The sequence below is a fragment of the Hypanus sabinus genome, chromosome 11, assembly GCF_030144855.1.
Source record: "Hypanus sabinus isolate sHypSab1 chromosome 11, sHypSab1.hap1, whole genome shotgun sequence".
NCBI lineage: Eukaryota > Metazoa > Chordata > Chondrichthyes > Myliobatiformes > Dasyatidae > Hypanus > Hypanus sabinus.
The window spans coordinates 38430000-38448355 of NC_082716.1; the positions used below are offsets into that span (position 1 = coordinate 38430000).

At 40.1% G+C, this 18356-nt stretch overlaps 1 protein-coding gene across 1 annotated transcript in view; it reads right to left on the bottom strand.

Annotated features, from left to right (window-relative positions):
* LOC132401864 (mucin-2) overlaps positions 1 to 17076 on the bottom strand; it is a 72002-nt gene extending 54926 nt beyond the window's left edge. The window contains exon 1 of the mRNA XM_059984160.1: positions 16896 to 17076. Coding sequence (XP_059840143.1) covers positions 16896 to 16962 — 67 coding nt within the window. The 5' untranslated portion in view covers positions 16963 to 17076. The remainder of the gene's footprint in view (positions 1 to 16895) is intronic.
* Positions 17077 to 18356: the final 1280 nt, after the last annotated feature.

The following is an 18356-nucleotide window of genomic DNA, read 5'->3' on the forward strand; positions in this document are numbered from 1 at the left end:
AACATAGGGTATATTTTCTGTGTTTGTTGGCAATAACCAAACTACAAGACAGCTAGCTGGACAAGAATACAAGCAAAACATGACAAACGTAAGCCAATGCCAATCTGCACATTTTGGTCAGAGAGATGAAGACGAAGGATCTAACTGAGTAAGAACAGGGATACTGCAGCAAGAGCACAAGCAGAAAGCTTAAATGGAACAGTCATAAATACTGTAGCTTCAAGTCCAGGTCAGAAACTGGGCATGTTAAGGCAAGTGAGCAGTTCCAATCTCCCAAAGCCTTTCCATTACTTAGGGTATAGATCAAGATTCCATTTGCTTCGATATGTACAGCTTCAGCCCATCTAAGTGCAGTACAATCCTGCTTGACACAGTAAACATTCGTGAGTTGCAGCACCCACTGTGTTTATGATAATTGCACCTAATTTCCAAGACTTCTCCTGATAGTACCTCCCAAATGCACACTCTCACCCTCAGACCACCACCACCACCAGGAAGCTGCATACAACCTCGATTTGAACTTCAATACCCCATCTCAACGTACATCAGCAGCAACAGGCCCTTCTGACCAATGAGTCCACAATGCCCCAATACACCCGTTACCAATTAACCTACAAACATGTACACCTTTGGAACATGGGAGGAGACAGAAGCACCAAGAGGAAACCCACGTGATCATGGTGGAAAGCATACTTCCTAATCTAATAACAATGTTGTGGAAGAAGTTTTAGATCAAACTAAAGTAAAACCTTTAATTTTGAAATCAATGAAGCTAGAAATGCAATAGAGAAACAGTCAGCTTTTTCTCCATACATGTAGTTCCTTGCAGTGCTTGGCTCATTTATTAACCCAAGACAGCACCCTACACACAGGATAATTAAAGCAACAGGGGTTCACCACGCCCCGGAAACCTGCCCAACTATTTAAAAAGAATCATGTCTCATCTGTCCTAAGCCTCAATCCCCTGATTTCCATGACCCCTGTTTCCATCCAAGGGGTCAGTGTGGACATGGTGGAGGATTACAAATACCTGGGGATACGAATGGCCAATAAACTGGACTGGTCAAAGAACACTGAGGCTGTCTACAAGAAGGGTCAGAGCCGTCTCTATCTCCTGAGGAGACTGAGGTCCTTTAACATCTGCTGGACGATGCTAAGGATGTTCTACGAGGCTGTGGTGGCCAGTGCTATCATGTTTGCTGTTGTGTGCTGGGGCAGCAGGCTGAGGGTAGCAGACACCAACAGAATCAACAAACTCATTCGTAAGGCCAGTGATGTTGTGGGGTTGGAACTGGACTCTTTGACGGTGGTGTCTGAAAAGAGGATGCTGTCCAAGTTGTATGCCATCTTGGACAATGACTCCCATCCACTCCATAATGTACTGGTTAGGCACAGGAGGACATTCAGCCAGAGACTCATTCCACCGAGATGTAACACTGAGCATCATAGGAAGTCATTCCTGCCTGTGGCCATCAAACTTCGCAACTCCTCCCTTGGAGTGTCAGACACCCTGAGCCAATAGGCTGGTCCTGGACTTATTTCCACTTGGCAAGATTAACTTATTATTTATTTATGGTTTTATATTGCTATATTTCTTCACTATTCTTAGTTGGTGTGGCTGTAATGAAACCCAATTTCCCTCGGGATCAATTAAGTATCTCTGTCTGTATCTTTGTGGCATTTTCACATGGTCCTCAGTTTTCCATTTAATGAATTTTCTCTTCAGAAACCTCCAGTGATCAAGTCTCTACAAACTCCTTGGATAGAAAATTAAACAGATTCACCATTCTCAGAGAATAAAAATAATGCACACTTCTGTTTTAAATCATTGCTCCCATATATTGAAACTCAAATGCTCAATTTAAGACTTCTGCTTCTGAAAACATTTTAACATCTATCATCTCATGACCCCTTAGGACCTTGAATATTTCAGATCACCTTTATTCTTCTAAACTCCCAAGATGACAGACCCAACTTATATATATATATATATAAGAAGTAGTTTTTGGTGACAGGACCAACCTGTCATCCAAGAAATGATCCCAACGAATGTCTTCCAGACTGCCTCCAATGCTAATAAATTCTTTAAGTAACAGCAGCAAAAACTGTACACTGATTCAGCCCCAATGCCCTATACAATTGTAACAATACTTACTCATTTTGAAACTCCAGCCTACAGCAAATAAAAGGACCAATACAGGTTTCTCCCGCTATCCGAAGGTAGAGCATTCCTATGAAAGTGTTTGTAAGCCGAAATGTCATAAAGCGAAGAAGTAATTACCATTAATTTATATGGGTAAAATTTTTGAATGCTCCCAGACCCAAAAAATAACCTACCAAATCAAACCAAATAATACATATAACCTAAAATAACACTAACATATAGTAAAAGCAGGAATTATATGATAAATATACACCCTATATGAAGTAGAAATATTGTATGTACGGTGTAGTTTCACTTATCAAAATCGGGAAGACAGCGTGCCAAAATCGATTTGGGGACAGAAAAAAATTAGCACGTACACACGTGCGTGCGCATGTACACTCATGCACAAACAACTGCCTGCACAAGGTTTCACAGTCATTGTAGTCTTTCTCAGAGTAAACACTCGTATAAAGCAGGCGTCTTTTTTTTCATAAAAGTGAAAACCCTCTTTGGTTAGCGAAAACAGGTACTAATGTAGGTCTTTCGTAACAGCGAGTTGTTGTAAAGCGAGCATTAAAAATAAAACGGGACACCTGTATATCATTTTCCTTTTACTTGCTGCATCTATATGCTGATGTTTTTGCTTCATACAGAAGAACACTTAGATATTTTGTAGTCCACTCATATGCAAACTCTGTTTAGATAATCTGCTTTTTGATTTCTCCTAACATGTGAGAGCAATGAACCTGAATGTTACTGCTTCTCTTTCCACAGATGCTGCCTGACCTGCTGAGTATTTCCCCAAAATTTCAGTTACTTTTTAGATTTCTAGGATCTGCAGGTTTTATTTAATTTTGGAATTCCTTAAATATGTAAAACCTGTTGTATTGGATTTATGCTCCTGAAAAGATTATAGCATGCCTAAATGTAGTTTGCAGACCAACTTCAGGCTGACCAAGATCTTTATTCTTCCATTTTCCAAAGCCTACAAAAATCTAACAAGTGGAATCAGAAGATCTGGAAAAGATTCAGATGACTAGAAGATGAAACACATGTTTAAAACCACATTTGAGTTAAAAGAACTCGGCTTTTATGTATTACAGACTAGTAGGAGGGTTTATTTGATCATGACTTATAAAATAATGACTAGAGAGTGCTTAAGTGAGGCAATTTAATTAATGCATTATTCAGGACCACAGAAGTCATACGACAAATTAGACTTAAACAGATCGAACTAATAAACAGTCAACCAATGGACAGGCTTCCTGCCGATATGATGTTGACTCAATGAGTTATTTTAAAGGAGTTGGGATTCTTTTTCAATAGGGGCCAAAAGGAAGCTAGCATCTGGACAAACCTTCATCCCGTCAGTCTCCTGGGCTACTACCAACTCAAGTAGCTGAATAGCAACGTTCTATTCTAATCTGATTACTTTAAATTGGTGGCCTAAATGAGTCTGATTTCCATTAACACTGTATTACCAGATAAGTATGTACAACATAACTCTTCACCTTGTATGAGGAAGGCTGGTATTTACCAGTAGTCAAGGACAGCCATGAAGACAAAGTAAGGTGATGATTTACAGGACGCAGGTTACCTCAGGAGCAGATGGGCAGAAATATCAATAGTCTATTCTTCAGCAATGTTTTCTTTGTAAATCATTGTAATAGTATGCAACAAGAGAGCCTGGCAGTGAAGTGATTAGAGTAACTCTTATTATAATACCAACAACCTGGATTCAATTCTGCCAGTGTCGGTAAGGAGTTTCTACACTCTCCTTGTAACCATGTGTGTTTCCCCTGTGAGCTCCAGTTTCCTCCCACTTTCTACAAACGTCACAGTTACTCGGTTAATTGGTCACATGGATGTAACTGAGCAGCACGGCCTTGTTCGGCCTGTTACCATTGCTGTTACTAAATAAATAAAATGACACTGAAGAGGCTGATGATTATGTAAAATATAGTAATTCTGAAACACGAGAGGCTGCAAATGCTGGAACCTGCATCTGAAAAGTTGCTTCCCCAGGCAGTTCATGTCATCAACCATTCTTATTAGCCTTACCCCACCCTCCTGCATCACCTCAGTCACTGCACTGTAAACCACTTTTTATAACAAGTTTATAAAATACATGCTAGTATTTATGTATTTATTCCATATCTGTACTTTAGCATCAAACTTTATTTTTATAAAACTCTTTATGATTGTAGAATATTGTTTTTTGTTGCAAGTCGCAACACACCACCGCAAATTCCTAATGCATGTAAATCTGTGAGGTGAATAAGGTTAAAGCTTGATCTGGAGCAACACACAATCTGCTGTTAGAAACTCAGTAGCGTCAACAGGAGAGAAATTGTTGTAGTTTCGGGCCAAAAGAGTTTCAACCTAAAACTTTTGAATATTTCCTTCCTCCCAATGACGCTGCTAGATTCAGAGTTCTTCCACCAACTTGTGTAATACTTTAGAGATTTAGTGAATAAACAAACTTGTGTTTAGTTAAAGATATCAATCTCCACTTCACAGCTTAAAGCAAGGGTCCATAGACACGTTGGTTAATGGTAAGGGTCCACAACATTAAAAAGGTTGGGAACCCTGGCTTAAGAGGATAGCATTAGAAAACCCAAACACATCGATGTATTTTAGACCAATATTAATCTCTCAGCAACATTCCTGAATCAGTGGCTTATTTATGAATCATTTTGCAAAAAAAGCAGTCATTGATTCTGTAAACTGTTACAACTTGCATTTATATTGTTCCTTCAAGAAAATAAAACATTTCAATCCACTTCAGCGAAGGGCATTCAGACAAATATTGATCCTACCTCAATGTGGACAAGACAATAGAAATGACTGTGGACCTTACAAAAGAGCAGGTCAAGAGCTGTCCACTGCACATCGATGGCTGTGTCATGGAGAGAGTGAAGAGCCCAAAGTTCCTTAGTGTGCACTTAACTGACATTGGCTCTAAGGGTGGTCATAGCCGAAGGGTGGTAGTGGGGATGAGCTCCCACTGCTAAACAAATGCTCTTCATGGCGTGCGTCTCAAACAGCCTCTGAGAACCAAGTCCATCTCCTGGCCTTCACGTGTGGCATAGTTCTTATGCCCGGCTGAGCTGTTCTCACTGACAGGAGAAGGGGCAAAGGCAGGACACTGGCGCCTTAAAACCAATCACTCCGGGCAGATGGGACCCGTTAACCATGGATGGTAGCTCATCTAGGAGACGGTAAACTCCAATTTCAAACCTCTGCTGCCTTGCGGCTATACCTGCTCACAGGAAAGGCATTGGGAGTAAACCCTGAGGAGAAATCCGGAGTTGGGAGTCCGGAAGGCGGCTGACTGCTGTACCCAGCACCGGCACGGCAACTCCCACGATGCTGCTGGCGCCAAACGGTATCGGCTTTCGTCGTTCCTCTGGACCCGTCATCAGCATGGAGGAGGGGGTCCCAGTGCATGGGCAACAGGCGGATCTCCAGATCAACTCTGCCCTGGCAAAGCCACTCTCAGTGACTACCAGAGGCGCAGTTCCCATGGTCAACCATGACTGACGGAGACTACCACCACTTAACTGACCATCAACAAGGACCCACAACAGCCCCTCATTAGTCAATAAGGTATAGCAATGTTTACATTTTCTAAGGAGACTAAGGCGTGCAAGGCTCTGTTCCCCCATTCTAATGACTTTCTACAGGCACACCATTGAGTGTCCTGTCTGGCCACATCGTCTGCTATGGAAGCATTAAAGCAACAGACTGCAAAACCAGAGGATAATAAAATCTGCTGAGCAAATCAGTGTGGGTATCTCTCTCATCCCATTTATGAAGGGGCTCTGCACCCATCCCAAAATATCTTTGACCCACTATTGTCAGGAAGCAGGTACAGGAGATTAGAACTAGGACTGTCAGAATAGGCAACAGCTTCTTCCGTCAGGCTGTGAGACTAATGAATACTTCACCACCACTGAGACAGCGAGCTATTTACTGTACTGTTTACTTGTGCTGCACACGACACACATTCTGAATTTTATTTTATTAACTTACTTGTGGTAATACTCCTTTTTATGTGCTGTGTGTGATAGATGTTTTCTGGGTGTCTGGTAGTCTGGAGGAATGTTGTTTCATTTGGTTGTATTTACGTATAGCCAGTAACTTGAACGTGAACTTGAGATGTTAAGGGAAGTGTTTTACCGAATAGATTTTTAGGACAGTCTTAGAAAATGGGCTAGACATTTTTCTCCTTCCCAGAAAACAAACAAACTAACTCAGTTTTACCTGTTGAATTTGGGTCTGCAATTTTACTACAAGACACAAAGACCCTTAGTTACTTGGATTATAACTGAAAATAAAGTGCATATATCCAGTACTTTAAACTCGGTTGTGTCTGCCCAAAAAAAACAGGCATTCATATACCCTTCACAAATTCAGGTTATCCAAATGCTTTACAACACTTGTAAAGTACTCAATGGTTGAAATATAGATAAAACAGGAGGCAACCTGCACATAGGCTCCACTAAAAAGAATGTGTTAACAATTAAATCATCTGCTTTTGATTAAAGAGGTTATGATACTATGGATAAATCCAATGTCCTTTCTCAAACAAGCCCAAGATTTTGTTTTCAGTTCACTTGAGGTGGCAGACGGAAACCTCAAATGACGTCTCATCTCAGAGAGAATACTTTCAGCATTCCTCCAGTGAAGTTCCAGCCTACATCTATTGTGTAGATCCAGATCTAGATTTATCCAATTTTTGAACTAAAAACTCAGTCTGACAGGTGAAGAAATTTGTCACATCTCTAAGACAATACAATTAACGACTACAGCAGATTGATAAACTGTGAGAATATGCTTGCAAATATCTAGTGATCCTGATCTCAAACCAAAAATAGGACAACAAATATTTGTGAAATGAAACTGTTAAAAGAGCAAGTTTCATTGTGGATTCTTCTCCAATTTCCTTACTCATAGATGCCACTGGCCGCGACTTTCAGATGGTTATCTACAACGCCCATAAAAAGAATTCAAGCTGCCCCCTTGTAAGTTTTCATGTTTTATTGTTTTACAACATTGAATCACAGTAGACTTAACTTGGCTTTTTGTCAAAGCTGAAAACAAATTTCTACAAATTGGGCTAAATTTACTATAATTATTGAACACAAAATAATTAATTGCATAGTTACTCACCTGCTTCAAGTCAGTATTTAGTAGATGCATCCTTGGCAGCAATTACAACCGCGAGTCTATGTGGATAGGTCTCAATTGACTTTGAACATCTGGGCACTGCAATATTTTCCCTTTCTTCTTTACAGAACTACTCAAACTCTATCAGATTGCTTGGGAATCATGAGTGAACAGCCCTTTTCAACTCCTGCCACAAATTCCCAAATGGATTGAGGTCTGGACTCTGACTTGGCCACTCCATGACAATAACTGCATTGTTTTTAAGTCTGTGTACTTAAAGGCAACAATTATACCAGTACTTAAGAAGAATAACATGAGCTGCCTTAATGACTATCGCCTGGTAGCACTCACATCTAGTGATGAAAAGCTTTGAGAGGTTGGTCATGACTAGACTGAACTCCTGCCTCAGCAAGGACATGGACTCATTGCAATTTGCCCATCGCCACAATAGGTCAACAACAGATGCAATCTCAATGGCTCTCCACATGGCTTTAGACAACCTAGACAACACAAACACCCATGTCAAGATGCTGTTCATCGACTATAGCTCAGCATTTAATACCATTATTCCTGCAATCCTGATTGAGTAATTGCAGAATCTGGGCCTTGGGCCTCTGTACCTCCCTCTGCAACTGGATCCTCGACTTCCTAACCAGAAGACCATAATCTGTACAGATTGGCGATATCTTCCTCACTGATGATCAACACTGGCACACCTCAAGGGTGTGTGCTTATTCCACTGCTCGACTCTCTAAATACCCATGACTGCATGGCTCATATACTATCTATAAATTTGCTGACTATATAACCATTGTTGGTAGAATCTGAGATGGTGACGAGATGGCGTACAGAAGTGAGATATACCAACTAGTGGATTAGTGATGCAGCAACAATCTGGCACTCAATGTCAGTAAGATGAAAGAGCTGATTGTGGACTGCCGGAAGGGTAAGACAAAGGAACACATACCAATCCTCACAGAGGGATCAGAAGTGGAGAGAGTGAGCAGCTTCAAGTTCCTCAGTGTCAAGATCTCGGAGGATCTAACCTGGTCCCAACATATCGATGTAGTCATTATGAAGGCAAGACAGCGACTATACTTCATTAGGAGTTTGAAGAGATTTGGTATGTCAACAAATACACTCAAAAACGTCTATAGATGTACCGTTGATAGCATTCTGACAGGCTGCATCACCGTCTGGTATGGGGGGGGGGGGGGGGGGGGAGGGGTTGAGGGGCTACTACACAGGGCTGAAAGAAGCTGCAGAAGGTTGTAAATCTAGTCAGCTCCATCTTGGGCACTAGCCTACAAAGTACCCAGGACATCTTCAGGGAGCAATGTCTCAGAAAGGCAACATCCAATATTAAGGACCTTCACCACCCAGGGCATGCCCTTTTCTCACTGTTACCATCAGGTAGGAGATACAGAAGCCTGAAGGCACAAACTTAGCAATTCAGGAACTGCTTCTTCCCCTCTGCCATCCGATTCCTAAAATGGACATTGAACCCTTGGACACTACCTCATTTTAAAAAAATATATAGTATTTCTGTTTTTTGCATGATTTTAATCTATTCAATATATGTATACAGTATAAAGTTTACTGAATAAGATTTATTACTTTCTTTTCCTTCTATATTATGTATTGCATTGAACTGCTGCTGCTAAGTTAACAAATTTCATGTCACATACCAGTGATAATAAACCTGATTCTGATTCTTGGCTATGCTTGGGGTTATCGTCTTGCTGGAAAACAAATCTTCTCCCAAGTAGCAGTTCTCTTGCAGACTGCATCAGGTTTTCCTCCAGGATTTCCCTGTATTCATTTTACTCTCCACATTCACAAGCCTTCCAAGGCCTGCTGCAGTGAAGCATCCCCAGAGCATAATGCAGTCACTACCATGCTTCACGGTAAGGACTGTGTGGGTTTTGATGATGTGCGCTGTTTGGCTTATGCCAAACACAGCATTTAGTCTGATGGACAAAAAGCTGAATTTTGGTTTTATCAGTCCATAGAACCTTCTTCCAGCTGACTTCGGAGTCTCCCAGATGCCTCCTAGCAAACTTTAGCTGAGATTTCGTGAGAGATCCCCCCCCCCCCCCCCGCCCAAAACAGTAGCTTTCTCTTTGCCACTCTCCCATAAAGCTGCAACTGGGGAAGCACCCACATTAACAGTTGTCATACGTGCAGTTTCTCCCATCTCAGCCACTGAAGCTCATAACTCCTCCAGAGTTGTCATAGGCCTCTTGGTGACTTCCCTCATTCATCTTCTTCTTGCACAGTCACTCAGTTTTTGAGGATGGTCTGCTCTGGGCAGATTTACAGCTGTGCCATATTCTTTCTATTTCTTGATGATTGACTTAACTGTACTCCAAGGGATATTCAGTGACTTGGAAATTTCTTGTATCTGTCTCCTGACTTGCGCTTTTCAATAACCTTTTCATGGAGTTGCTTCATGTTCTTTTGTCTTCATGATGTAGTCTTTGCCATGATACTGACTCACCAGGAGTTGGACTTTCCAGATACAGGTGCATTTTTACTACAATCAATTGAAACACCTCAATTGCACACAGGTGATCTCCATTTAACTAACTAAGTGACTTCTGGAACCAACTGGTTGCACTAGTGATGAGTTGTGACATTAAACGGGGTGAATACTGCTGCAATCAATTATTGTGTTTTATGTTTGTAATCAATTTAGATCATTTTGTAGAGATTTATTTTCATTGGATACACAAGAATCTTTTTCTGTTGATTGATGTCAAAAAAAAAGCAAATTAAATCCATTGTGATTCAATGTTGCAAAACAGGAAAACTTCCAAGGGAGGTGAATACTTTTTATCGGCACTGTTACTTACCACTTGCTGAATGGGGACCTTGATGGGAAAGGTATTCTGTTGGAATTCTTGGAAGAAATAACAAGAATAGACAAAGGAGGTTCAGTTGATTTTTTGTACGTGGATTTTCAGAAGGCTTTTGACAAGTTGCCACACATGAGGCTGCTTAACAAGCTACAAGCCCATGGTATTACAGGAAAGATTCTAGCATGGATAAAGCATTGGCTGATAGGCAGGAGGCAAAGAATGGGAATAAAGGGAGCTTTTTCTGGTTGGCTGCACAAGTGGTGTTCTACAGGGGTCTGAACTGGGGCCAATTCTTTTATGCTATATGTTAATGATTTGGATGAAGGAATTGATGGCTTTGTTGCAAAATTTGCAGACGATATGAAGATAGGTGGTGAAGCAGGTAGTTTTGAGGAAGTAGAGACGCTACAGAAAGACTTACCGGTACACAGATTAGGAGAAAGGGCAAAGAAATGGCAGATGGAATAGTGTCGACCAGTGTATGGTCATTGTATGGTCATTTGGTAGAAGAAATGAAAAGGTTGACTATTTTTTTTAAAAGGGAGGGGAAAATCCAAAAAAAAATTGAGGTGCAAAGGGACTTGGGAGCCCTTGTGCAGGATTCCCTTAAGGTTAATTTGCAGGTCGAGTCTGTGGTGAGGAAGACAAATGCAATGTTGACATTCATTTCAAGAGGACTGGAATATAAAAGCAAGGATGTAACCTTGAGACTTCATAAAACACTGGTGAGACCACTCAGAGTACTGTGAGCAGGTTTGGGCCCCATTATCTTAGATATGCTGAAACTGGAGAGGGCTCAAAGAGGTTCACAAAAATATTTCAAGATTGAATGGCTTGTTATATGGAAAGCATTTGATGGCTCTGGGTTTATAGTCACTGAAATTCATAAGAATGAGGGGTGACCTCATTGATACTTTTCAAATGGTAAAAGACCTTGATAGAGTGGATGTTCCCTGTGGTGGGAGAGTTTTAGACCACAGGAGGACCCTCAGAATAGAGGGGCATTTTTTTTAGAATGGAGGCGAGGAGGAATTTCTTTAGCCAGAGAGTATTGAATTTGTGGAATTCATCATCAAGGCAGCTGTGAAGGCCAAGTCTGTATGTATTTCTTTAAGGCAGAGGTTGATAGATTCTTGACTGGTCAGAGCATGAAGGGTTATGGGGAGAAGGCAGGAGATTGGGGCTGAGAGGAAAATTGGATCAACCATGATGAAATTGTGGAGCACACTCGAATGGCCAAATTGCCCAATTCTTCTCCGATATCTTATGGAGAGAAGGGAGAGATTTCAGTTCAACATATTTTTAGATATTCTTTCCATCTATAAAGAATCATTTAAAATGCAAGAAAAGTTTGTTATATTTGTTTCAAGAAAAGTCTATCAGGAGGAAATCACCTATTAACTTTATAAGCACACAACAGCATTAAATTTCAGTGTGCGGCCATTAATTCATAATAACTACCTAGCATTCTAGTTTAATTTCTCCTGCTTAACAAATCCAATGTAGAATGGATAGAATTTATTTCAATAAACTTTTGCAGAATACCACAGATGACACCTCAGGCATTTTTCTCTGATATTTTCCATTTAATACACACGTCCAATAGCCAATTTTTGGAAGACCAGTCAAAACATTATATTGAACTGTCAATATAATGTCAATATTGAATTATATTGAAAAATATATTGAACAGTCTCATCAAAATTCATGTCCATAAAATAATAAGCCAACTCAGATGTACCTAATTGTCATGATGCTCTTTGACTTACTTTAAAACTAAGGAGAGTTTTAGTTAATGAGCAAACTAATTAATAGTGAAACTGAATAAAGGATCGATATAACTGAAATAGCGCATTTCAAACTGGTTCGGGGACTAAATATGGATGAACAGTAAATGCTTGCTTTGAACAAATAAGAAGCATCAGGGTTCAGGTTCGAATATGCATGGTTCCCATCAAGCAAATTCACATCAATTGATTATTTTGAATAATACATGTTAAACTGGTCACAGGGAGAAACATGAGCGACAATGGTCAATGCTTCAGTTACAAAGAAAATCATTAGAAACTATATCACAAAAGGAGCCCATATGATCACTGCAACTATGGCCTTTATTGTCTTCTGCTCACACCTGACAAACTTCAAAACATCTAAGTTTTTGGTTTCTCTACACCTTGTGTTTTTCCTCCCTGTAAGGCCCCAGTCACATGCGAGTGAAGAATTTGGACTCATTCAAGCAAATGACCAATTGTTGGCCATTATTCCATCGATAGCAATATTAATTGTTTGACAGACCATGAAAATGATAAAATCTTCAACTTTTTTTTATAGTTCTACTTTTAAACACCCCAGTCACTGCATTGAAATCTCAAAAGCAAATATTGTGCCAAGAACCTGTGGTACAATGTGGCTTCTTGAAAAACTGCTCAACTTTGTGGTGATAAGTAGCTACATTTTTGCTTTGAACTCCTCTGACAATGGATGAATTGATGGAACATAGCCTATATGGAATGATTTCATCTTTTTCCACCACCACATACTTTGCTTTTGATCACAAGCGCTCTTGATCATTTCCAGCAGTGAGCTGGTTTGATTTAAGGCTAATAAGATAGATACGAGCAAGGCACAGTTTCAGCAGTACCTACCCAAGCCAAACTACTTTTCAGCTTTGGTCTCATTTGAAATTCTACCATCAAATATGGGGCTGGATGGGTCTGGCATGTAGCTTGTGGTTCAGTGTTCTGAGAGAACTGGTTAGCAAGGCCCAGTGGGAAGGGCAGATAGGAGAGACCTTCTCCAGGGATGTTTAGGAATCATTAATTAGGCCCATCACTCTATGTATACAAAAACCAGGACTAGCGTGTGTCAACATTTCCATAAATACCATAACTGACTCTCCTTTGCATAACTGAACTGCTGCTTATGTACTAGGTGTCCAATGAAATGCCTGCCTAAAAACTGAATTAGGCATTTCCATCAGAAATTCCTCCAACTTTTAACTTGGAGGCAAAATCTAAGGAAAAAGAGAAAAACCGTTAGTGCTGGTTTTTATCCTTATTGTGAGTAGTAATCTCATTCCTCTGCCTCTACCATTTCTATATCTGTTTAGTTTCAATAACCTGTATAAGGCTCTGACATAGTTTACTCACTAACTGCTAAGGTACATATATTCAACTTCCCTTACTTCAGCCCAATCACAGGAAATGTCTGTTTCTTTTTGCCATGTTACTTCTGCATAAACTTTAAACACACCCTTCAAAACACCTCAAACTTCTGTTGCAACAGTAACAGCCCCACATTTGGAATATTTCATCATTTTTTTTGTTTCCTCCTGCAGGATAGCACTGTTATTGATCTGCACTGAGTATTGCTTCAACATCCGTCCTGCAGTATGAATTGCAAAATTAGTCCAATTGTAAGCGTGCAGTTTTATAAAGATTCATGATTATACCTGGACTTGCAATTCTTACTTCAACTCCTTTAATCACTAGTCTAGAATATTTGCATGCTTCAAGATTGACACTTGTTTTCTGAGTAGGCTTGCATAACTCTCCTCATATAACTAATCCAGAAACAGCGATTTTCCTTCCACCATCAGACTGCTGAACTGTCCATGAATATTACTTCATTTTAAAAATATATACTTTCTTCATAAATTTTTAGGTCTGCATTTTTTGAGGAAGCTGAACAATAGGTTTCATATCATAAGTCAGTGATGACATATACAATTCTGACTCTGAAATCCACCAAAGAGTCTGTGCTACTTTTCCTTGTTTGTAATTACATAGTTCTCAAGTTAGGGAGACTCGACACCCATACAGTTGACCTTCACTAATCCGACTACCTGTAATCCAGTTCCTTCAATAATCCGGCACTGATTTCAAATTTTCCACGCAACTGTAATTTCAAATTTCCTGGGCCAACATACCAATCTGCTGCGCATTGTTTTGGTTGCGCTAGATCTGCTCACGTGTTGGCGCACTCTTGTAGGCACAGACAGGTGATTCCTGCTCGTTTTCCTACATTTATTAATATCATTTGCATGAGGCGTGGCATCCCGGCACCTGCCAGCAGGTCCATGCATGTCCTGGCTCAAAAAGCTTCCCCAGACACATTTTTAAAATTCTACTCACTCTAGGCCTGTCATACTAAAGCAATCTTAACTACTTTTGGTGTAACTAAATCCCCGACAATGATAAACCTATAATGTTCACATTGTTTGCCTATATATCTGTTCCTCTACCTCTGGTTGCCAATTCAAAGCTCAAAGTCCGTAATTGACAAAATGATTGCTTCTTTTTGGTTTCTAATGTCCACTCTTTTCAAAGGCCTTTGACAAGGTACCACACGAGGCTGATTGCCAAGTTAAGAGCATATGGTATTACAGGAAAGTTACTGGCATGGTTAGAACATTGGCTGACTGGTAGGAGGCAGTGAGTGGGAATAAAAGGATCCTTTTCTATTTGGCTGCAGTGGTGTTCCACAGTGTTGAGACCACTTCTTTTTATGCTATGACGGAGTAGAGGCTTTGTTGCCAAGTTTGCAGATGATATGAAGATTGGTGGAGGGGCAGGTAGTGTTGAGAACACAAGGTGGTTGCAATAGATTAGGAGAATGGGCAAGAAAGTGGCAAATGAAATACAATACAGGAAAATGCACGGTCATGCACTTTGGTAGTGGAAATAAATGTGCAGACTATTTTCTAAACAGGGAGAAAATCCAAAAATTTGAGATGCAAAGTGACTTGGGAGTTGTCTAGAGCACCCCAAAGGTTAACTTGCAGGTAGAATTGGTGGGGAGGAAAGCAAATGCAATGTTAGCATTCATGTCAAGCGGTCTAGAATACAAGAGCAGGGAAGTGATGCTGAGGCTTTAGAAGGCACTGGTGAGGTCTCACCTCGAGTATTCTGAACAATTTTGGGCTGCTTACATTAGAAAAGATGTGCTGGTATTGTAGAGGGTTCAAGGAGGTTCACAAAGATGATTCATTGGAAACATTTGACCACTCACTGGAATTTAGAAGGATGAGGGGGGATCTCATTGAAAGATTTTGAATGTTGAAAGGTCTAGACAGAGCAGATGTGGAAAGGATGTTTCCCATGGTGGGAGAGTCTAGGACAAGAGGGCACAGCCTCATGATAGAGAGGCATCCATTTAAACAAAGATTCAGATAAATCTCTTTAGCCAGAACGTGGTAAATTTGAGGAATTTGTTGCCACGTGCAGCCATGGAGGCCAGATTTCTGTGTGTATTTAAGGCAGAGCTTGATAGGTTCTTGACTAGACATGATAGAAAAGTTACAGGGAGAAAGCTGGGGAGTAGGGCTGAGGAGGGGGAAAAAGGACTAAATGGCAGAGCAGGCTTGAAGGGCCAAATGGCCTAATTCTGCTCCTATGTCTTGTGAAGCCATTCCCAAAAATACTTGCTGCTCTTTTCCTACAAGACTGAGTATCTGCAGTACTGGTACACTCTCACTTCTAGATCAGATGGTTGTAGGCAGTAACCATTAAATGTCAGTCTGAATTATGTATTCATGTCTTAACAGAATCCTATCCAATCTTCAACAGAAAATGCTGGAAACTTTCAGCAGGTCAGGTAGTATCTATGGAAACAGAGATAAAGGGTTCAGGTCAAAGACCCTTTGTCAGTACCCTGTTTCTCCACAGATACTGACTGACCCACTGAATCTTTTCAACTGCGATTTTTTTAATTTCAGATTTCCAGCATCTTTGATGTCCGTATTTTTTGCAACATTAAGTCGATTAAGTGGCCATGGATATCGAACGTGCCTGCAATGTTATGATTGCTCTAACAGCAGCAAATGCACTTAAGTCTGTAAAACTCCTCCTAAATTTCCCGGGAATGCAATGCGAGTTGCATTTTTCCCATGTTGGTTTTTAAACTATTTTAAGCAGCTTACCCTTGCCATCTCAGAGACAGATACACTGAGATAACGGATTTTAATATGGAAAATGAAACTTTTCCTGATCTTAAAGAGCAAAGGCCCATGGAACACCAATGAAGCCAAACGTGGGGGTTTACACTTTATAAAGTGTCCGGAACTGCGGTGATCAGGATATCCATCACCCCTTCCAAAAGAAAGTTTATATGTGCGATGCGAACTGACACTCTACTAGCAAAACGGCAACAACTGCTTACTTATGGAGTTCACTTTCAGCTAGTGGAAGGTCGCAATCACTTCAGCTTCTCAATCAATAAAACAAACGCAATGACTGTTCCCAAAGACATATTTCGAAACATCCCGTGTAAAAAATTCGATCAGAAAGATTTCTGGAGGGCATCATAAAATGTCTACACGGCTCAATCTGAATCCTTACAACACAGATTTGAAAATATACTAAGTGTACCGTTAAAGATGAAGCAAACAATCCAGTCGTACCCACCAAACAGATGGGGGGGGGGGGGGGAGAAAACCTGCCCCAGCTATAACTCAGAAGCCCTGCCGCAGATTGAAAATGCATTTCTTGGAAAGTTGCACTCGGAACTATTACTTACAAAGGAAAAGCTAAAGGGTCATTGGCATTAATCTCCTGAACCCAAGCATTTTGAACGGCTGCATACAAAGAAAATGAACTGAACACGACATCTGATCAGAATTAAAAGGTTAAGTAGAAGAAACCAGTTACAACGTCAATATTCGAATGACAAGCTTTTTAAAACCGATCAACCAATAAAACAATTGTGGCTGTTCCTACCGAGAGAAGTGAAAATAACCGCAACAAAAAGACACAAATACATCTTCCAGCGCTCCGCCGTCTCCATTCTCACTACTATTGCTGAAAGCTCGGACCGAAACGGCGACGATAGCTATAAATAACCCGTGAATGAGTCACACAGAGGTAGAAAGAGAAGAACGTGCTGATCTGCCTCAGTCTCAACAGCGCCACGTGTTTCCACAGTGAGTCTGAAATCAACACGTTCCCAGCCAGAGAGAGAGAGAAAGAGAGGAAAGAGAGACCAAACCCGCCCCTGAAACTGTTGATTGGTCAAACACTGAATCTGGATTTGAACTAGCTGTCAGGAATTGTGCCCTGTACTGGAACTCAGCTCGTGTCGGAAAAGGATTGTTGTGCTGCATACTTTGAATTTATTTTTAAAGGACTGCCCGTGAAATAAGTGCCCTTGAGAAGTGGTGGCGAATTGCAGACGAGGACTCTCCGACAATAGTGATGCATTGGCGGCTTCAGGACTTAGTCCCAAGATACATTTTTTAACCATATTCCCATGCATCCGCTTTTCCTGTTCTTGTCGCGTTAATGACCGCGCTTGACAACAAAGCAGTATCTGGTCAAAGAGTGCTTGTAAACCTGAAGTCAGTGAGAATCAAAGGATACTGATAACTTTATCTATTTAGGTATAAAAATCACCAAGAAATATAAAGATTTATTTAGACTGAATTTTTTACCTATGCTTCATCAAATTCAATAATTTACTACAAGATGGTCTCCCTTATTCCTATCATTAGTTGGTCGGATTAATGCTATTAAAATGATGATTTTACCGAAATTTTTATATTTATTTCAAGCCTTACCAATTTTTATTCCTAAATCTTTTTTTGACAACATTGATTCAAAAATTTCCTCATTTGTGTGGCAAAATAAAAACCCCAGGTTAAGTAAAAGGCAATTTCAAAAATCTAAAAAAGATGGTGGTTTAGCTTTACCTAACTTTATTGGGCGAATAATATTCGTAACCTAACGTATTGGAAACTAGATTTGGACTCACCATTGTGTCCACAATGGGTAAATTTGGAATGTAGTGAGGTAAAGGGATATTCTATATTCTCCGGTCTTGGTTCTTCCTGTTGATTTAGTTAAATTCAATAAACAGATATCTAATCCTGTTATCAAACATACGCTACGAATTTGGTTTCAATTTCGTAAGTTTTTTACTCTGAAAAACTTTGTTCTTGATAGCCCTATTTTACTTAATTTTTTTTTCAAACCTTCATTGACAGATCAAGCTTTTAGCATATGGAAAAGGAAAGGTATAATATGTTTTCGTGATCTTTTTTTTTGAAGGTACTTTGATGTCTTTTGACCAACTTTCCAACAAATTTAAATTTCCTAAATCTAATTTTTTTAGATACTTACAAATTAGAAATTTCTTACATAAAGTTCTACCATCTTTTCCCAATTCAACTTCATTGGATTTCT